This window comes from Cynocephalus volans, chromosome 7, assembly GCF_027409185.1.
Source record: "Cynocephalus volans isolate mCynVol1 chromosome 7, mCynVol1.pri, whole genome shotgun sequence".
Taxonomy (NCBI): Eukaryota; Metazoa; Chordata; class Mammalia; order Dermoptera; family Cynocephalidae; genus Cynocephalus; species Cynocephalus volans.
The window spans coordinates 88929797-88951818 of record NC_084466.1 but is presented as its reverse complement, the minus strand read 5'-3'; the positions used below and the strand labels follow the sequence as shown (position 1 = coordinate 88951818).

The 22022-nt window shown below is 43.3% G+C and overlaps 1 protein-coding gene across 3 annotated transcripts in view; it reads left to right on the top strand.

Annotated features, from left to right (window-relative positions):
* Positions 1 to 22022, top strand: part of PARP4 (poly(ADP-ribose) polymerase family member 4) — a 114186-nt gene that overhangs the window by 73192 nt on the left and 18972 nt on the right. For all 3 annotated transcript variants that reach the window (XM_063102621.1, XM_063102620.1, XM_063102622.1), the window contains 12 exons: positions 4420 to 4557; positions 5972 to 6167; positions 7186 to 7253; positions 7886 to 8073; positions 10133 to 10232; positions 11559 to 11729; positions 11983 to 12063; positions 14558 to 14638; positions 15669 to 15764; positions 16331 to 16453; positions 18420 to 19535; positions 21580 to 21679. In XM_063102621.1, the coding sequence (XP_062958691.1) occupies positions 4420 to 4557; positions 5972 to 6167; positions 7186 to 7253; positions 7886 to 8073; positions 10133 to 10232; positions 11559 to 11729; positions 11983 to 12063; positions 14558 to 14638; positions 15669 to 15764; positions 16331 to 16453; positions 18420 to 19535; positions 21580 to 21679 (2458 nt within the window). The remainder of the gene's footprint in view (positions 1 to 4419; positions 4558 to 5971; positions 6168 to 7185; positions 7254 to 7885; positions 8074 to 10132; positions 10233 to 11558; positions 11730 to 11982; positions 12064 to 14557; positions 14639 to 15668; positions 15765 to 16330; positions 16454 to 18419; positions 19536 to 21579; positions 21680 to 22022) is intronic.

Sequence of the window (22022 nt, the reverse complement as noted above, 5' to 3'; positions counted from 1 at the left end):
GTATTTTCTTGATTTTTCATATTTCTGGTATCTATTTTTTGATGTTTATTCATTGTGGCAGGAGGTTTCACAGTCCACCTGTTTGAGACTATTGACTAACTAAGATGTTGCTGTGGTTGCCAATTTGGTATGGCTACCTCCATGACTGCTCAGTTGGCCTCTAGTGCCTTGTGTGTGTGGTTGCCTCAGGTCTTGGGCCTCTCCGGGGAGCCACCTCTCTGGTCAGCTTTGACTCTGCTGGGCTGCTGGATCATGGGGCGATACCGCAGGGTGTGTGGTCTCTGCTGAGCTTCCACTTCCCGTGCAGGACTTCTCCCTGTTCCGTGCGCTCTGGCCCGGGCTGTTGTATCGTGCAGTGGCAACCCCACAGGGTGTGTGGTTTCTGTCGAGTCTCCGCCTCCCTAGCCGGATGTCTCCCTACTCTGTGCACACTGGGCTGGGCTGGGACGTGTCTTCTGCAACCCTCATCTATCAGCTGGGCCTTCAAGACCCTGCTCGGCACCACCTCGCCCAGGAAGTCTACCAGGTTTCTGCTAGGCGCAGATGACCGGTCACTCTGGGTGCCTTTGTAGCACTGTGTAGATCTTTCTCGGGACTTATCATCTTCCTCCTGGTATCACGGTTATTTGTGTACTTGTCTTATCTCCCACACCAGAGTGTAAGCTCCTCGGGGGAGGAGCCCACAGCACACGGTTCACCTTTGAATCCCCCCAGCGCGGGCTGAGTCCGGTGCCCGCCCGCAGTCAGCTCTCCGGCAGGTTCAAGCGAACTTGGGAATTCTCCAACCACAGTATTCCTAACCAGAAATCGGTTAGGCGTTTTTCCGAACTGGTGGCCGCAGAGGTGGTATCTCCCTCCTGGTAACAGGAAGTTTACCGGGGGCCAGGGCCCACGATGTGGTGGAGTGACATTCGGCCCCGCCTGTACTTCCTTGCCCTCCCGACGCTGGCCGGGGACGCCCCACACCACCAGCCCCACCAGAGAACCCCGGAGGGATTGGGAGGGGAGGCCGGCCCGCAGACCCCGGGAAGCCCCGCACCGTGGCAAGCAAGTGGGAAGGCTCGGTGAGGAGCCGAGCCGGGCAAGGAGGACAGGCTTGGCCAAGCCGGGCCGGAGCTGCCACCCCCTGAGAAAATGGAGGCAGCCCTGGGGCTGGTGAGTGGCCCGGTGGGGCAGGTGGAAGCTGGGCGGGCATCTGCCCCCCAAGCAGGGTTGGGCCGGGGGTCACTCACAGGGCTCTGCTGGGTCGGGCGGCTCCCTCTCTGCCTCTGCTTTGTCGCCATCTCTGTTCTCAGCCGCCGCCGCCTCGGGCTGCTCAGTTGGTCCCGCGGCGCGGCTCGGGCGCTTCCAGGAATCTTCTTTTATGCCGGCCTGAAACCTCGAATCCTGAGTAGGGCAGCTGGCCGCCTTCAGCGCGGGCCCGGCCTCTGGGATCCTGGCTGCATCAACAGCGGTCCTGGCGCCGTGTTCCCTGTTTAGAGACGTGCTTTTGCAGCTAAGAAACAGTTCTTTTCCTGCTCCATACTTCAAAGCTGTTGCCTGTAAATGAGGCAGCCTCTCCTGCCAAGGGCAAAGTGGCGGTCAGCCCCCACGACCAGCCACCAGCAGCAGTCCTCCCTTAAGAGACAGCAAGAGGAAGGACCACAAGTTTCCCAGCTGCCTAAGGCCCAGTGGCCACCTTTTCCACCTCAGCTACTCCGCGCCAACCGCCACAGCCACCGCCATCTTAGGATCCTATTTGCTTTATTTCTAGACTGTCTTTTCTCCAGAGCTCTAACACATCAGTTAAAACCCCCATCAATACTACTTTCATCCTGTTGAGCGCTTCAGATAATCCATTTAATTTCCTTCCTCCTCCTGTCTCCCACTCCAGCCTGGCTTGAGGCCTCCCTTTGCTCCTCTCCTTCGTGGGGCTTTTTATCTTTATCTTTTTTCTTGTTTTATTGCCTCAGTTTGGCAGAGCACGGCCTTCATTAACTTCCTGAGTAAGAGTGTATGGGCAGCAGTGTCTGGAAATGTCTTTATTCTACATGCTGCACTTGGTCCTTGGGTGAGGCCTGGAACCGCAGGCGGGAGAGCGTCTTCTCTCGGGATATTGAGGGCGCTGCATTCCAGATTCCAGGGTCGCTGTTGAGAAGCTTATCCCCGTTCTTCACATGTGGTCTGTTTTGTTTTGTTTTTTAAAATTCTGCAAGAACTTTAGATCTTCTCTTCATTCCTGGTGTTCTAAAATTTCACAACAACGCGATATGCATTCACTGTACATAACTTGTGGCCTTAGTTCTGGGAAATTTTATTGTGTTTTTGAAAACAAGTTATTCCTCTCTGCTTTACCTTTCTGCAATACCTTTCAATCAGGTGTCCTCTGAAACAAGCCCCTTGTTTTCTTACACTTTCTCTCCTATTGCCTATTTTATTATCTTTTTGTTCTACTTTCTCAGTGATTTTTTTCAATTTCAAATCCAACTATTCAGGGCTGGCTAGTTAGCTCAGTTGGTTAGAGTGTGTGGTGCTCACCGCAGCAAGGTCGAGGATTCAATCCCTGTACCAGCCAGCCACCAAAAATAAATGAATAAATAAATAATAATTCCAACTATTCTACAGAGATTTTTATTTTAATTCCCATGTGTCTTATTTGTCTGAGTGCTTTTCTGTTCCATGAACAGAAAAAGTATTCCCTTTCTTATAGCATCTCTATGTGATTCATGAATGCACTGTCCTCTCATCTCTCTGAAAACATTTGTAATATATTTTTTCTTCTGTTCCCTGTGTTGTGTCTCCTCTCTTTGAGTTCCTTTTTCTTTCTTTCTTTTTTTTTCCCCCTTCTGGATATTTGTTTGTTTGGTCTCATATTTCATTTTAGGGTTTTTTCCTCAAATGTCTGGGTGACCCTCTCTGGGTTCATAGTTAAAACTGAGACACAAGAAAGTCAATTAGAATAGGCTGGGAGGGCAGCCTGTAGGATGCCAGCTTGCCATGCCTTCCCCTTATTGAAGCAGCCCTTTACTCCTATGCTCCTGTGTCTAGCATTCCCTACTCTGGATTCTATTTGGTGGAATTTCTCTAAGTAATAAATTTCCAGTTTCCCCAAGTGAGAGAACAGGGCACAAGAGGTGCCAGCTGCTCAGCTACTTGGGGTGTGGAGGGGCAGGGTCCTGACAACTTACTACGTTGTCTCTTCACTAGGACCACGTTTTCACAGTGCCTGGTGCCTCCGTTCTTGAGCCTTCCTTCCCTGCTTGCTGCAGGGCTAAGGAGCCCACTTCTGGTGGCTGTCTCTATGTAGGCCCTCAGGCAGTGGCTTCCTCCACTCAGGCCAAGTCACTCACCACATCCCCATCAACTTTCTGTCTTCCTAAAACTTGTTGACTTTTCCCAACGGCTAATGTCCTTGTCCCTGTGTCAGTACTTTGTGGGTTCATACGCATATTAGTGCTTCACTGTCCTTGTAGAGGGCTTAGCATTTTGCTACGGTGCGTGGATAAGCACGTGTGTTTAATCCATCCTGAAGGAGAAGCCCTCCTCATCAGTTATCTTTTGCCGATAACAAACAGCCCCAAAACTTTGTGGCTTAAAACAGCAAACATTTGTTATTGGCACAGTTCTGTGGATTGGTTGGGCTGTTCTGAGTGGGCTGGCTTGGTGGGGACAGTTTGGTCTTAGACAGCCTTATGCACACACCTGGCTGCTGGCCTGTGTCAGCTGAAGAGGTGGCTGTGTCTCCATCATCCAGTAGGTTGGCTTGGGAGGCCCCATGGCAACAAGAGAGGCCCAGCTCCTTTGCATAGACCTTTTCCAGCCTGAACTTGCATCACATCTTCCAATATCCCATTGGCCAGAACAAGTCACATGGCTGACTCCATTGACCAATTCAAGGGCAAAGAAATAGACACCCCCTAGATGGGCAGAGCTTCAAAGTCACATTGTCAAGGGGCTGGTGAACAGGAGTGGAGGGACTTCATTGCCTTTTTACAGTCTACCACATTGTCTTCATTGTTTGAAAGTTTATCATTTGCATCTTTAAAAGTGTTTCTATACTTATGAAAATACAATTTACAAATGAGGTATAATTCTAAGATTTCTATTGAATGTTCTATTTCACTATTCTACGTTTTGATTATCTGGTGTGCTTTCTGCTGTATCCAGAAGTCTAACTGAATATCCATATCTGTAACCTTTGGATACAGGCAAACTTACCTGCATTTGAATCAACCTTACAATTTCAGGAGGGTAAGTGATATGATAATGGTCACGCTTCTAAAACCTACATTTCATAAACTTGGAATTTATTACTACATTGTTGATCGTTAATAGAGTTATGTAAACCTGTGCAGGGGGGTTGCAACTTGGCAGGCAAGTGCAGATTGATGATATGGTGCTTTGCGTTATTTACTAGTTGTGTGGGTATTTGTTTTGTAGAGCACAGACTGCAAAGCTGTGATCAGCACCTTGGAAGGCAGCTCCCTGGACAGCAGTGGGTTTTCTCTCCACATTGGTTTGACGGATGCTCATCTCCCAAGAATGTGGGTTGAGAAACATCCAGAAAAAGAAAGCGAGGTATAGTCCTTCTTACTTAGAAGTAGGAGACGCCATTGGAAAAATATTTCAGAATTAATAGGTTATTAAATTCGGAAGTTATTGATAGCCCTGAAAAACTAGCATTGCAAAATGAGCTCTCACATTCCAAAATTATGCAACTAAAAATACTTTCGATATAAAGAGTGACAAGCTTCTGATGTTTCAACCAAAACCCCCGTGTGGCCTATTTCCCTACAAAGATTGTAGTTTTTACATGATTCCCCAGCAAAAAGAAAGCTACTGTCACACATTACTTTGGTTAGTCTGCATACTTTTTATACTTTTTAAATATTGATACTGGAAAAACAAAAAATTATTCATGGCCATAAGACTATTTTGTGTGGCTATAGCAAAGAATTGTTTCTTAAGTTAAAATAAAAATGGAAACTTGTGTGATAATTCTTGTATTTTAAGTATTGGTTAATAAAATAAAAAGTATGTGTGTATATTTTAGTAATCACAACAGCATTTATATTCGTGTGTGTGTGTGTGTGTGTGTGTGTGTGTGTGTGTGTGTGTGTGTGTGTGTGTGTGTGTGAGAGAGAGAGAGAGAGAGAAAGAGAGGGAGGGAGAGAGATATTTACTCATTCTACGATGTTAATACCTTATGATTTTTCAGACAGTAATTCAGTGTTAATTCCTGACCTCTCGAGTTTATGGCCTATATGTTGGGAACTCCAGCTCTAACATTTTCATACAGCTTTTTATTTGAACTCCTAGTAAGCCACCTGGTTTTTTAATAAATCTTATTGTTTTTGTTTTTATGATATTAGTTTACCTTACTAGAAAGTTTTAGAATTTCACATATTTTACAAGTAGATCTTTTCCAATAAAAATTATGCATTTATGCCAAATTCTGAAAATCCTAGCTATGTGGTATATCTTGCTTTGTACCTCAGAGGGATGCCTGAAACATTAGTTGTATATAAGCTAAATTGTCTTTCAGATGACACAGCTGAGCACAGTATGTAGGAGACATGAAAATTGGTGCACTTCCTCAGTAGCAGGAGTGGGCACACTTCAATTCATCTTTTCTGTAAACATGACTTTTTGTACATCGGACACACACATAGTCATGCACACATGGATGGGTTTATGTCTCTCCCTTTTTTAAGGTTTTTTGGGGGGGCAGCAATTCCTCATTCACAATTGGCGCATTCCCATTAGAGTCTGAGACTGAGTGAGAAGTGATGTGTCCAAGCCCAGGGCTTTTCACCAGTTTTCAGTGGTGAAATATCCCAATTACAAGCCCACCATTTAGCAAGACTGTGTAGGTGGGTTTCTCGATGGAAGTTTTGTGGTGTCTTGATACATACAGTGGTACCAGTCTAAACATGCCCAAGCAGGTAAGTTGACAGCAGCCTGGGCCAGTGCCCGTTTTGTCCTTCCACAGGCTTGCATGCTTGTCTTTCAACCCGATCTCAACACCGCCCTCCCTGACCTCGCTGACAAGAGTGAAGTGGTTATTTGTGTTGATTGCTCCAATTCCATGGAGGGTGTGATGTTCACACAAGCCAAGCAGATTGCCCTGCATGCACTGTCCTTGGTGGGTGAGAAGCAGAAAGTGAACGTCGTCCTTTTCGGCACAGGTAAGTGCTCCTTGGCTCCGGTCCCCAGTGTGCTTCCGTCTTGACATTAGCACACTCTGCAGATGGTGACTGCTGGTGACCCACTCATTTGCAGAGTGAGAGGTAGCTGAGCATGAAGCTCAGGCCGGCTACCCAGGTCCAGATCCAAACTCTACCACTCACAAGCTCCATGTGTCGCCCTGGCAAGCTGCTTGAACTTGTCATGACTCAGTTTCCTCACCTGTAATCTGTAGAGTTGTTGTGAGGATTGAACTAATGTAGGTAAAGGATTTAAAACAGTGCCTGTTTCATAATAGGTGAGATACAGATATTACTATTGTTGTTATTACCAACTCAACCAAATGCAAGACCCTTGGTGTGTCAATTAGGAACATCCCAAAAATAAGACACAGCATTTGAAATTAGTACAGTTACAGAAAAGCTGTACGGAATGATGTCAGGGAGCATCGGGTCAGCACTGTTAGGTGGAAAGTAATGCCACTCTCCAGTGGGGGCCCAGGGACATCTCAGCCACCATTTCAGGGATGAGAGAAGGAGCATAGAGTGACTGAGGGGACAATTGTATCTTACTGACTCTCATCCAGCAGAAGGCCCAACTCCTTTATGACAAAGCTGGGGTCTGCTGCTGCCGGGGGCACAGGTCACATAAACATGGGGAGTGCAAAGGGTATGGCTGGAGATTGGGCCTTCCAGGGGCCAAGCTGCCATGCCGTTGTGACACCCCCACATCGCTTTGCACAAACGATCTGCCATGGGAAGAGGTCTGCACATGGGAGATGACACAGAACATTTTGCATTGTAAAGGGCATCGTTTGAATGCTCTAGGATGTATTATTTAGAGAAATACTGCAACGAATTTTTTGTACATTAAAATGATCAAACAGTTTTGCAAAAAGAAGACATAAATATATAACATTCTTTACTATAGCAGCAGTAGTATAAAGTGGCATTACTGTTTGATAACGGTCAATCAAGTGAATATTTAACAGCAACACTTCATGCCAATCTTATTACACAGGTTACAAGGAGTTATTTTCATATCCTAAGTACATCAGAAGCAGTGATGTGGCAAAAGAGTTCATAATGGTGAGTGAGAGAGCCTTCCTCTGCCTCCTGAGCCTCCTCCTGTCCAGCTTCAGAGGTGCTGGGCAGACCTTCTCCCCCTGGGGCTGCTATCAGAACACCTCTCTAGTCCTTTGATTGTTGTATGGTCATGGGCTGTTTTATAATAACAATAAAATAAAAGTGATATGAACTCTTTTAAGAAATATTGGAAATTAAAAAGTAAAAAGAAAAAAATCACCCACAGTCCTATCACCCAATGCAACTAGCATTAACAGTTTTGAAATGTTTTTTCTGTCCCTTGTTTTCTTTCTCTTAAAATGGAGTGAGCTGAGAATGACCAGTCAGCACTGCAGTGCAGCTGGCGAGCCCAGGGGCACTTTGATGAGATGCGCCCTCCCATAGATGTGACAGTTCTTTGGAAACGGAAAAAAACAAATAAGTGCCGAGTGATAGTATGACAGTTACTGTGTGACATGAAATAAACCAAAAGATATAAGTATAGTTGTTCCACAAATGTATGTAAGGAAGGAACAATATTTTTGATGATGGTATGTCTTAAACCCTCATTAGGAGATGCGCTTCAGTAAATGATTACGCTTAATGGTGAATATACTTAAAAAGGAGTAAATAATCTTTTGCTTCATATTCTACAGTCTGCTAAACCCACCATGGGGAACACAGACTTCTGGAAAACACTCCGCTATTTAAGTTTACTGTACCCTTCTCAAGGGTTACGGAACATTCTCCTTGTATCTGACGGGCACCTCCAGAATGAGCGCCTGACATTACAGCTTGTGAAAAGAAGCGTTCACCATAGCAGGCTGTTTGCCTGTGGTGTTGGGTAAGTCTCAGAGATCAGTCACACAGTGCAGGCTGCGGGTGGAAAAGGCAGCCTGCTGGTAGGTCTTTTTATTGGTCTGCACAGAATATTTGAAAGTTTGGAAGTTGATACTAGTATGTAGAAGCTATATGAGGTAGCGGAGTGGGGCTCTGGCCAGACTGCCTGGTCTCAAAACCTGAGTTGGCCACTCATTAGCTGTGACCTTGGTCAAGCAGCTTAACCTCTCATCTGCAGTGGAGATGCTACAGAAAGTTCCTACCTCATAGGGTTGCTGTGAGGATTAAATGACCTCCTACATAGAAAGCACTTAGAACAGAACTGGCACACGATAAGCACCAAATCAGTGTTAGATGTTATTATTTGGCATAGGAATCCCAATTTCTAGCTCTCCTGAGCAGCCTGGGCACACTTCCCACAGGCTGTTTTGGACTAGGGCTGGGGGTGCCTGTGGCTTGGGGGACCCCCTTCACAACTCTTCCCTGGCCACTGAGCATTTGCTCTTTCACACCCTGTAGTGTGCATAGAATCTTCCCTAGGGAGGCTGAAACCCCTAGGTAGTTGGAATTACCTCCTCCCGAATTATAGTTAGCCCTTTTGGATCACAGTAAGATATCTGTACAGAGAACACCCAACAGAGGTGGCTGCCTGGTGTTTGCACAGAGCCTTCGCCTGTGGCCCCAGGACTCTCCTGCGTGTGGCCACCACCCCAGCAAATGGTCACTAGAAGTCTTCTTTCTGAGGCAGTGCACGGAGCGGACCCCCCCCCATGTTGGTGGGAGTGGTGGGGGCCCCGTGCTGTCCTACATGTGGGCCCCAACACTGCCCCCTCCCCGAGCTCCAGGAGCTGGCCCCGACACCCCCCAATGCCCCTACTCAGTCACAGCCCCTCATCCTGTTCTCTGTCATCTGAGGCCTGACCAGTCATCATGGATCAACCAGGATATTTACCAGCCAGCGCAGGCCCCACGCACTCAGCGCTGACTCTGCCCACACAGCCCAGCACCTGCTCTGCTTCTTTGCTGAGGCTTGTCCTGAGACAGACACTGGGGCCCACTGGGCCTGGCCAGGAGATCAGGTTTTCCTAAGTGCCAGGCGACCGTGCTGGCTAGCACCACCCTGCCAGGGGAAGCTGCTGCCCTTACTGCTTTTCTGTCAAATTCGTAGGGTCTTTGTAAGTGTTTCTGCCTCATTTTCCACACACAAGTTTGTATTTACAAACCCTGGTAAAGAGAGTCCTCCGGAAGTAGCGACTTCATCCGCTTTCCCCCTGGTGTAGTGACCTGTCCTCTGCGGGCCACATGTAGGAGCACAGAGGAGATCCAACCAGCCTCATTCATGGAGGGAGCACGTAAAATACAAACAAACCCTGTCTTGAGGATTTTCTAGTCAGTGTTATAATCATCACCAATTAATTTTGAGAAAACACAAATCCGGTCGTTATCAATAGGCTAAAAAATATTTTGGAAATAACTTTTTTACGTTATTTTTCTGAAAAATAATTGATCATTTCTTTTATATTTCCAGAGGAACCCATCTAAGAAAGGAGTCCTTAATAGTTGTAGAATTATTATTGAGAGAAACTTAATAAGGCACTTATTTAAATATCAAAGATGTTCGTTGCTAAAATGGGAGTTATTTCTTTAGCCTTTTGCTATCTAGATGTGTATCAAATTTTAAGATGTAGACTTTATTAACTCTTTTGCCAGGTCTTGGCTTTTGGGATCAGATTCAGATTTGAAAGTAGATCTATGTCTTTATCAGCATCCTGATACCTTTGGGTTTTTTAAAAAATCATCTCCCTCCTTCAGCAAAGTGGAAGCCAAGAATTTCTACATTTTTCTGTCATGAAAGATAAGCATGTGTGCTGGTACATGGGTGCTTAAATTAGCCAAACCTGCAGGTGTTTTCTGCTGTTAACAGTTTTCTCTCTTTAACCTCAGCTACAGAAGAGTAAAGTCTTCTTCATGAAATGTCTCTTTTATTGAGTTTTGAGCTTTCTCAACATTGTTAACATGTTTCAAAATTTTCTTGAAAATTAATACATGTGAAATGTGATCAGTTTTACAGCAAATCGTCACCTCTTAAGGACTTTGTCACAGCATGGTGCCGGAGTGTTTGAATATTTTAACTCAAAATCCAAACATAGTTGGAAAAAACAGGTATGTTTTTTAAACATCTTATCTCTAGTTTCAGGTTTACATGTGGACATATTATCTTCTAACAAATGTAAGTGACAGTGACTTCTGTGTTTTCTTGAATGGAAAGGGGAGCTATAAAGAGGCAAAATCTGCCAAGGGCACGAGCCCTGCCCTCAGGGGCCACCGTCATCTCACAGGAACACAAGGAACAGTTTGATTTTTGCCTTATAAAATGTCAAGGGTTGATTTTTAAAAATAAAGCATTATATATGTTTTGCTGGTATTATTTTTTATTGTGGTAAAATATACATAAAACTTACCATCTAACTGTCTTTAGGTGTACAGTTCAGTTGTATTAAGCACATTCACATTGTTTGCACCCATCACCACTGTCTGTCTCCAGAACTTTTTCATCATTCCAAACCAAACTTGGTGTGCACGAAGCAGTAATTCCACACTCCCTCCTATTGCCAGTCCCTGCTAACCTCTATTCTAGTTTCTGTTCCTATGAATTTGCCTGTTCCAGGTGCCTCATATAAGTTGAATCGTAAAACATTCGTTGTGTCTGGCTTATTACACTTAGCATGTTTCTAAGGTCTGTTTGTGTCGTAGCGTGTGTGAGAAATTTCTTCCTTTTTAAGATTGAATAATATTCCATTGTATGTATATGCCACATGTTTTTATTCATTCTTTCGTTTATGGATGCTGGGTTGTTTCCACCCCTCGGCTACTGTGAGTGACGTGCCTGTGAGCACTGGTGTCCAGGTGTCTGTCTGAGTCCCTGGAACTGCCACACTGTCCTCAGCAGCTGTGCCATTTCCCATTCTCACCAGCAGTGCACCAGGGTTCCAATCTCCCCAATCCTCACCAATGCTCATTATTTTACATTTTCTGTTTTTTTGTTTGTTTTTTTTTTAATAATAGCCATCAAAATGGGTGTGGAGTTGTATTTCATTGTGGTTTTGATTTGCATTTCCCTAATGATTACCAGTGCTGAGCATCTTTTCATGTGCTTGTTGGACAGTTGTGTATCTGCTTTGAAGGAATGTCTATTCAAGTCCTTTGTGGGATCAATTTTTATAAATTGAATCTACTCATATCGAAGTTGCCTGTTAATAATTAGCCAATTGAATAATTTTAAGATGCTTTGTACATTTAAATGATGTGATAGTGCTTTTATTAAAAAGTCTATTTGAAATCTTTTTGGAAAAGTACCCTGTAGCAGGAAGGAGCAAAATACCCAAAGAGCTACAAAATCCCCAAAGAATTGAATGTAAACTTTAAATGTTAAGTGACTATTTTCTGGATGTAACATTAAAGGAAAAATAATTCCTCTTTTATGAATAGATAGAAGACCAAATGACCAGGTTACGTTCCCCAAGTTGCCACTCTGTCTCCGTCAAATGGCAGCAACTAAGCACAGATGCACCCAAGCCCCTGCAGGCCCCAGCCCAGGCACCGTCCTTGTTCCACAGTGACCGACTCCTTGTCTACGGATTTGTTCCTCATTGTACACAGGCAAGAAGACATGCAGTTTGTTGTACTAGGGAAAGAGCAGTGTATTTTACTATAACTTTTTTTTTCTTCCCTCTCCCTCTCTCTGGCGGATTTTCTCCTTGTAGGAACATAGCTGGTGGTTAGCTAGAGTCTTGGGGAGGCTTCTAATTTCCATTGAAAGAGGAGAGGCAATCACTAAAAGAATTTCTATTAAACTAACCAAGACACTGTAGAGTAGAAAAGCTAATGAGGAATTAATTTTTTTACCATTCAGGCAACTCTATGTGCATTAATTCAAGAGAAAGAATTTTGTACAATGGTGTCTACTACTGAGCTTCAGAAGACAACTGGAACTGTAAGATTCAAACCTTTAACTATGAAGCCATTGTTCAAAAGTTGCAATTTTATATTTTCATACGTAACACTCCATGTACTTCCTTTGTTGTTTTTCTGTGTTGAAATTTCAGTCCATGACATGGAGCTGGGTTATCTTTACAAATGGGAACACTTTCCTTCAGTTTCTATTACAACAGTTCATCTGGGTTTCTTGGATCTGGGTGTGTCTATGTGGGTATCAGTGGGCATGAATAACTGCGATCAAATATGGTATTTTATTCATAAAAAAATTTTTCTAGGGAGGCTCTCAGAAATGTTCATGACTCAATGAAAGTTAAGTGCCACTGGTCCAACTGTGCTATTTAAAAATATTAATTATAACACTACTGGACTAAGAGTAGATCATATCTCATATTGAGAACGTGGGGTTTTTTCCAATTCTGGATTAAAAATGAATGAATTATGAAAGAAAAAGCTCCTAGTTCCTCTCTAATCACAACACTTCTGGTCTCCACTTGTGTGTTTTTTTTCCCCAGACCAGACAATTCTCTGACACCAACTGGGTATCCTCCAATTTAATTTAATTCTGACACCAACTTCCCAGAGTTAGCACAGACCCACAGGGTAAGGGCTCAGTCCCACAAGAAGTCTCCCACTTACATGCCAATTGCAAGTGGTGGGTCCCAGGTTACCCACAATTTCTGTCTGACTTGCCTACAAGTTGGAGGGTCCCACACCTCGTCCTCAGGTTCAGTAATTTGCTGTAATGGCTTACAGAACTCAGGGAAATGCTTTCGTTACTATGACCAATTTATTACAAAGCATTTTATAAAGAATACAGATGAACAGCTGGGTGAAACGGTACATAGGGCAAGATCCAGGAGGGTCCCAAGGATAGGAGCATCTATCTCCATGGAGTGGGGTCCACCACCCGCCTGGCATGTGGTTACCAACCCAGAAGCTCTGTAAACCTCTTCAGTGGGGGTTTTTAATGGAGGCTTCATATGTAAGCATAATTGATTAAATCAGTGGCCATTGGTGATTAACTCTCCTTTCTGGAGGGTGGTGGCAGGTGGCTGAAAGTTCTGATCACAGGGTTGGTCCCCCTGGCACCAGCCCCCCATCCTTAGGGGCTTCCCAACAGTCGCCTCATTAACATAAACTCCTGAGTAATTGAAAGGGACTTGTTAAGAATTAGAAAAGATGCTCCTTTCACTTTTACTGCTCTGGAGCTGTTTCAGAAACCAGACCAAAGACCAAATGTTATAATAAAAGATATTCCTATCCACTCTTATCCTTACAGAAGTTACAAGGTCAAAGGAAAAACCCCAGCCCAAGTGCAAAATAAGATACACCAGGAGACAGGGACTCAACCAAAGTGTATCAGCAGGCAAAATGAGCAAGCGGGCTGCCCTCTCAAAAGTGGGAGCAGCAGCAGGGAGAGTCAGGTGGGCCTTTTATATCCAGTTAGGCTGAGCTGGACTGTTCCTATTGGCTAAGAAGGAAGGGAGGGAAGCTAGTGGGGTTTAAGCGGAGCTGGGACTTTCTCATAGGCGGGCAAAATTGCACACGCAGGAAGGTGACGTGGCAAAGGGATTTTTCTGGGTGGGGGTTTTCTGGAAAACTCTCTCAGGTGCCATTTTGTGTATCTCAGTCTTTAACGCCGTTTTACTTTTCTGGTGGAGGGTATATTAGCCAACACAAGGGCTTTTAGGAGTATTTGTATAACCAGAGAAATCATTTCCCGGACAATGCCGGTTTTTTAAAAAATAAAATACAGCTTACTTTTGGGCACTGAATCAGTAATTGACTTGCTACTTGCCAGTGACTTATGCATAGAACTTAAGGGGATCTCTATATTGCTTCAACAATTGAATTCAAGGGGGCAAAAAAGAAAAAGGATTTTACCTAGGAAGAAGTCTTTTTCCATAAAATCACAATTTTTATAGTTGTACTTCCTCTGTGAACAATGGCCTTATCACTAACAAAATTATGAACTGGAATTATTGAAAGCAGACACTGTCGTTTAAGATCAGTTCCATTTCTTAGTCATTTGAGAGGAAACACTTGGCCATGCCCAGCGTGCGGCCCCACCCTGCAGGGTGCAGGCCACTCTCACGCGCAGGCGTCCCAGCACCATGCGGGCCCTTCCTACAGTAGAAGAGAAGTTTTAAAGTTTTGAAATTCAAATGGTGAAACGGCCTTTTATAGAAAAAGCAAAACTGTAGGGACAGAAAACAGATGAGCGGTTGCGAGGGCTGTGGGTGACACAGGGGGCACGAGGGAACCTCCCGGGGTGAGGGGAATGTCCTGTGTCTTCATCATGGTGGTTGTCACATGACTGTATGCATTCATTAAAACTTGTCAAATGTACTCTCTTATTTTCTTTTCGAATGTACTCTTAAAACGGGTGAATGCTGCTGTATGTAAATTATACCTCAATTTTAAAATGGTGTTCTGTGGATGTCTCCAAAGCCATTTGAGTCCTTTTTTCCTTTGCTGCTTAAACACAGATGATTCACAAGCTGACAGCACGAGCTCTAATCAGAGATTATGAAGACGGCATTCTCCACGAAAATGAAACCAGTCATGAGGTTCGTTGTTTTCACAGTAAAAACCATTGTGCATTGTTCTTGATCATTCTACAATTGATTTATCCCTGGAAGTGTGAAGTTAGAATAGCAGGATAGAGAAGGATGTGGTGTCAGGGAGCTTTCCTCACTGTACCTGTGACATCCATGCCTGGGTGTAGGGAGCTCAATAAATGTTATTTGGATGAATTTATGAAAGATCGGATGTCAGTGGTCCCCTGAGAATTCTGATATTTTACCTCTCAGAGAGAGGCTGGTGGAGGGCTCAGAGAACGCTCCCTGAGCGCCTGCAGTGGACGTCACCTACCCTCACATGTAGTAGTGTTAGCGTTCCCATCACAATGATGGAGAAGCCCAGGTGCAGCACGGCAGGCGACCTGCCTGAGGACACACGGTGGAGCCACGCCCACCTTGCTCACTCCTAACTCTGCAGATGCGGGGCCTGGAAAGTGTCCCCCTCAGCCAGCCCACTGCACTGGGCTGTCTGGTCTCTCAGGGGCTGTGACCTTGAATGAGGTTGGGAGCGTTGGTGCTCCATGCTATCCCAAAAAGAAGATGCTAGCATGGCATGCAGGGCCCTGAATACCCCCGCAGACAGTTGCAGCAGGTGACAAGTGGCCTCTGCTTTCACAGTTCTCCTTGACCACTCTTGGATTAGCAGCCTTTGTGTTCTCAACAATCCCGAACAAGCTGCTCCGCTTTTCCAGTTACTCCGCTTTAAAACCGGAGCTACACACTGTGCGAGAATGACGAGGGCACCTCATATGACAGTTCTTGTGAGCTCCGGAGAGCTTATAAATGTGACCTCCTTTCTCTATGCCTCAGCTGAGTCAGTTGATCCAATTTTGCAGGGAACGTTGAGCTACCTACTTAAAATATTTAGACAGGACCCTTGACTCAATATTTAGTTTGAAGTACTAATTATAAGATGATTGAATTGTCATAGAAAAACACCTTTTTAGATTAATACTCTTTTAATTGGTCATCTATAAATAAAACAGGACATGATTTCATTTGTTTTATTCTATCGTAGATGAAGAAACAAGCCTTGAAATCTCTGATTATTAAACTCAGTAAAGAACACTCTCTCATAACACAATTTACAAGCTTTGTGGCAGTTGAGAAAAGGGTATGTATTGTTCATTCATGGTGAAGTTATTTTACTTATATTCACACATCGAGAACGTTACTCTTGCTCTGATTGTCAGCGGCAGCCGACGCCTGAGGCCTGTGGAGAGACGGTGGAGAGGCCTTGAAGTGGGATTTACCAGGTCTCGCTAAACGAGTTGCCTGTGTTGTCATTTTTAATATTATAAGTATTAATTAGCTACATGAGTTTTTGTAAGATATACCACAATTTTGTTACATTTTTGGCCATTCTCATCTTTTATTAATTCAAGACCCTCAAAAAATGGAAAAGGCCTGGGTTTCCTTTACCCTCTGAGAAACCCTTTCCCTTCAAAAGTGTAAGAGGAAAATCTTTAAGTGCACACGGGCAACGCCCGGCACCCGCAGAGAGGACCGCCACCCACCTGTGCACGTCCGCCTTCTCCCGCGCTTGTGGCCCAGGACACAAGGTCCAATCTCACACACAAACGTATTCCAAACCCAACATTCACAAGGCTTTAGAATGTGTAATAATCATTTAATTCGATAACGTCTGCTTTGATTTAACCCAGTTGTGATTCAATATAGGATGATAGTGAGTCATCTTTTCCTAATACTCCAAATGTTTCGGAACTTATTGCCACAGAAGATGTAGACTTTCTGCCATACCTGAGTTGGCAGGAGGAGCAGCCAGATGCCAACATGAAACAGGTAAATGGTAATTACCACATAAATTGATATTGTGCTTTTATATTTTCCTGATGGTGAGGGGACCCTTTGCTAGAATAGCAGCCTCATTACCTGTCTGTGCAGAAATTGTTGTCTCCCTGATGGTGGGAAATATTCACACATTTATAGAAATGCCATTGCATTACTGAGCCATTCACCATATATAAATGCAGTTGTAAAGTACAAAAAGAGAACTGTGGTTATATGTCATTCATGGACAACTAAACTGTCATACAAGAAGCTAAAGTCATTTAGGTAATATAATAGGTTCATCATGAAATTAGTGATAAAAGTCCTATCTAGTAATCTAAAATTTACCACCAATATTTCTTAAAGTTTATAATGCTTTATACTGTGGCCCTTATAGCCAGAAACATAATAGATACCGAGAAATGTGACTTAAATAAAAATTAGAAGGCATATTCAAAAGCAGAGGAATAAAACAGTGCTAATAAAAGTCTCAGGTATCCAGGTTAGAGAAGTAAAAATTCCAGAATTTATTAGCTCAGTTGTTTAGAGTGCAGTGTTGTAACACCAAGGTCAAGGGTTCGGATTCTCATATGGGCCAGCTGCTAAAAAAAGAATTTAGAATTCTAAGGGAAAAACGTTTGTGGGTAGGGAAATTTGGGGAAAAATAAATGTATGAAATACTCATTTTCTTTGATCCTTTTTTAAAGTGACTATGTTAGTTGATAAAAAAAAAAAAAGCACATATCATTTGCTTTGTTCATAAAATCATATTTGGTGTGTTTCGAGATGGTATAGAAAAAAGAGAAACAGAAAATGTGTTTCCTCAACCCTTTGTGCAGTATTTTTGTTTTATTTTGTAGTTGTCTGTAAAGAAAGGGAGGGGAGTGGGGCTGATAACTTCAGAAAACCATGCTTCCTCTCCTTGTCTGGGCTGATGTCCTGGTCACATCCTCTTATTGATAGAAGGGAAGCTGTCGCTGCCATAGAACGATGGTAGCAACAAGACGGGGTGAATGAAAACGCACCACCAGCATCTTCTGTCCTCTTGTGCAATGAGCCAAGGCATCAGTGAAACACAACTGCACTGAAAGGCTAACAAACACCAAGGAGGTCTTTGGGTGGTATTTCCAAAAACTGAAATAGATTTAGACGTACAAGAAATAAAATCCAAAGACAATAATGAATTAGGAAAAAAAAATTGCAACAGAAACGTTTATTTTCTTAATACTGTATATGTAGGGTTCAGGCTATCCATGATTTCAGGCATCCAGTGGGGGTCTTGGATAAAGGGGGACTAACTGTATTTCCAAAATAGCTCAAGAACTTGTCATCCATATAAAACTGGATTTGGTTTACTGGCAACTTTTTAAGGTGCACTCTTCACATTTAAATTTAAATATAGCAGTAACACAGCATCCCTCTTTCCCTTTTGTTTTACATATTGTTCATATTCTGATGTAAAGATATATTCATTTGGTTACTTTGAAGCTTTTGAAAATTTCTAAATATTTTCTCAATTTCTTAGTATTGCTGAAAAGCAGTGTAGAAGAATGGAATAATGTACTTCAGATTATTAGTTTATTTTAAAGCGGTTTTACACACTATGGTACTGTTCATTGTAAAATTTTGAGCATGTCGTTTCTTTGGTCCTTGGTTTTCTCATGTGTAAAATGAGGGGTGTTTAAAATTTCGTGGCTCTAAGAATGAAGACAGAAAGATCTTTCAATTTATCAATTGCTGGTATTCTCTCCAGCTTCCATAGCTACAAAAGGAGGGCCTCGTACCTAAATGATCTTCAGTTATTTCCAGTGGTGTTTTCCATGTCCCTGCCCGTGTTGACAATCCTGATTCTGGGAATCGTGCTCTAGGCTGAGCAGTTGCTTCACTGCTGGGAAGTCAGCTACTAGAAAGATGTTTTCTTGACTGTTCATTTTATTCTGGGTTTCCCCCAACATGAATAATTCTCTCTCTTGGGCAGCCTCTTTCAGCATCCTCTGAATGGATTAAAGAATCGCAACATGTTAAGAGAAAAAGAAAAAAAGAGAAAAGTCTGACTGGAAGAAGAGTTGGGTCATTTGAGCTGGAAGTTGCTGAAGATGGTGAAGTGGCTCGCTTTGATTCGCCATCAGCAGTCCAACCTCCCGCACCCAATTCTGAATGTAAAGGTGTCGGAAAGCCACGGGGTTTAAGTCGGAGGGAGTTGTTTAAACAAACAGGAATTGAACCACCGTTGAGGAGATGCATTTCACGGACAACGGCTGTTTCTAACTTTCTCTCTGCTGCTGCAGCCTCTGGCGTACCCTCTTTCCTGGCTGCCCCAACCCCCCGCGCAGGTGCCCGCCCTTCTCCCCACTTACCTGGCACTGCCTGCCTTTCTCCCCGCTTACCTTCGCAGAGATTTCTTTTTGGTTCTCTGGCTCGTCCCAAGCTGTTAGGCCTATCTCATCGTGGCCAAGGCCTTTGGACTGGGCCTGGCATTCTCTGTGGGTCGACATCTCCTTCCCCATTGCCTCCCCAGAGCCCAGCTTTTGGATCCCTCACTGGTGGAGGTTTTTCAGGTGGCTTTTTCGGCTTCCAGCAGTCAGATCCACCTGAACCTTCTCAAGACTGTCAGATCAGCCCACATGCTCACGCCTCCCATAGGCAGGTCTCTCTCTCCCAGCCAGATCTTTTTTCCTCTCCTTCTAGAGTTCTTAGCACTGGTTCAGCTTTTTGTCTTCCCTCTGGTTCCTCTCCTTTTCATTTGCAAAGCTTCCTAGCCACTTCAAGCACCAGTTACAAGCCGCCTGTAGACTTGCCTCCGCTTGCTCACTGTCAGTCACAGGCTTCTTCCCTTCTCAGTACTTCTGCCAAAACTGCATCACCAGATTCTCTCCAAGATTTGTGGGCCCCAAGTCATGAAAGCTCTTGTGAAAGAGACAGTGGTGAGACACCAGCGTACAAGTGTCTTATACAACAGAAAGTGATGAGACACCAGCATACAGGTGACTTTGCTGCAAGCATTCAGGCACAGAAAGCTGAGGATGATGTGGTCTGCAAAGAGAGCCGAAGGAATCTTGTGCCTTGGACCGAGCTCTTCCATCTACAAACTGAGGTATTTGTCTTACTTTCCCTTAAATCTGTGCTTAGTGAGCTTCATAGTTTAGAACAGTGCTATTCAAACGGGCTGGTCACAGAATTGGTCAGTTCCCGTCTGCAGTGCAAGAAGGGACTTGCGCCATCATGAAATCACACTGTTTCTTGCATCAGGAGTCCTGCTGCCAAAAGAGAAAACAGTCACTACATCAAACAGTGTGCTTGATGGTGACTGGTGGCCTCTGCCTATTAACCTTTAGGCCAGACCTCACGCTATGACTGTTAGTATTCCTCATCTGAAAACTAGCATCCCTACACAGGTCACAGGCTAAGACCTTAATTTCCTAGGTACTAGAACTGATGAACTGCAATTTATATACATTTCCCATTGTGAAGTAAAGCACAGGTGCTGTGAGTATACTTTAATCACATAAGGTCTTCGGAATATAGATATTATTCAACATGTAATATAGTGTTAGAGTTGTTTATTCCATTTGTTACACTAGTAAACACCCTGTAAATATAGCTCCTGCACCTGGTACTAAGACCCAATCTTAAATCTTTAATGATTTGTTTTGATGTAAAATAGTTTAGTAAAGTAGAAAGTTCTTCATTTAGTATAAGACTAAGTGTGATTCCCAGCCCTATCACTTTGTGATTCTGGGCAGGTAGGATAACCTGAGTCTCAATTTCCTTGTCTATACAATGAGAATAATAGTGATGTCTGCTTCATAGAGTAGTTTTGAAGTTTAAACAGGATAATAATAGCCACCCAGCTTCCCTACCTGAGATAATACATGTGAAAGCCTGTGAGAAGTACTGCAGATAGTGCAGAGTGAGGACCTGCAGCTAGACCATTTGACTATGCTGCTTGTTAGCTGTGTGACTTTGGACAAGTTGCTTAACCTCTCTGTGCCTCAGTGTCTTCATCTGCAATGTGGGTATAATAATAGTACCCACACAATAAGTGGCTGAAAAGATAAAAGAATAGCACCTGGTACCAGTTCTGTATGGGTTGGCATATTATCACTGCTATTATTTTCCAAGTTGCTGCCCTAGATCCTTTAACCCATGCACCCGCCTATTACGGCACCCTCCTTTCTGCTCCTTGTATTATTCCCCTAGGGCCTGGAGTCTGTCTCCTTCAGGGTTAGGATCTCCATATTCAGGCTTCTTACACTGTTCTTTGCATGTGATGGGGTGGGCAGGGGACAGTGGCACAGGGAAGGTAGTTTTAAAGAGCATGTTGAATATAACAGTTTCACGTTTATAAAAAACGATCACTTTCATGTTTTAGACTACACAAGGGTACATTTTAAATGTTGAACAAAAGGAATTGTGCTGGAGATTTGGTGTACAACATAAGGCCTCTGATTAACGGTACTGTATTATCTACTTAAAAACTTGCTGAGAGGTAGATCTTATGTTAAGTGTTCTTTCTACAAGAAGAAACAAAGCAAAACAAAATAAAGGGAATGGAAGGAGACTTATGGAAGTGATGGATAAGTTTATGGTATTGATAGTGATAATATAATGGTTTGATGGTTTCACAGGTGTACGCTAACCTCCAAACACATCAAATTGTTTACATTAAATATCTATAGCCTTCTGTATGTCAATCATACCTCCATAAAGTGTTTTTTTTTTTTTTAAAGGAATCATGCTATTTAAAAGTTTGAGAGGGGCTGGCCTGTTAGCTCAGTTGGTTAGAGCATGGTGCTGATAACACCAACGTCCAGGGTTAAACCCTTGTGCTAGCCAGCTGCCAGAAGAAAATACAAATACAAATAAATAAATAAATGAATAAATAAAAATTTGAGAAACTTTGGCTCAGAGCATTGCTAGAAGAAAAAAATGTATAGTACCATTTTTGTAAAATCGCTACACACAAGCCTCTTTCTAGACTTTTTATAAATGCCACCAGATACATAGGGTTCATAGTATTTATGAGATTCTAAGCAGTACTGTAACACTAGCCTATGAAGAGCTTTTATTTTATATCACATAACTTCTTAGATGGTGAAATTCAATAGTGTGACAAATTTGTTTTCTTAATTTCACAGGATGGCTTCTGGAAACTTACACCAGAACTGGGCTTTATATTAAACCTTAATACAAATGTTTTACACAGCTTTCTGGAACAAAAAGGCATTCGATCTCTAGGTAAGTCACTATTTTCCCATTCACTCATAGGCATGGTCCGTTAAATTATGAAAGTTCTATATGAATGGAACTATACTTGTTAACATCAAAGGAAGTAGGAGACTGGTTTCCAGTCATATCTTTACCACTAATTAGGATATTATCTGTGCAAATTTATTAGCACTAACTGGTGTTAAAAAGAAAAAAACTAAAATCTCAGTAGTTTAGCACAATTGAAGATTACTTTTATGCCCATATCACAGTAAAATATTGGTCAGCAAGAAAGTTCTATTTCAGGTAGTCATTTAGAGACCCTGCTCCTTCCACACTGTGGCTCTACTGTCTTCAGTGTTTTAAAATTATC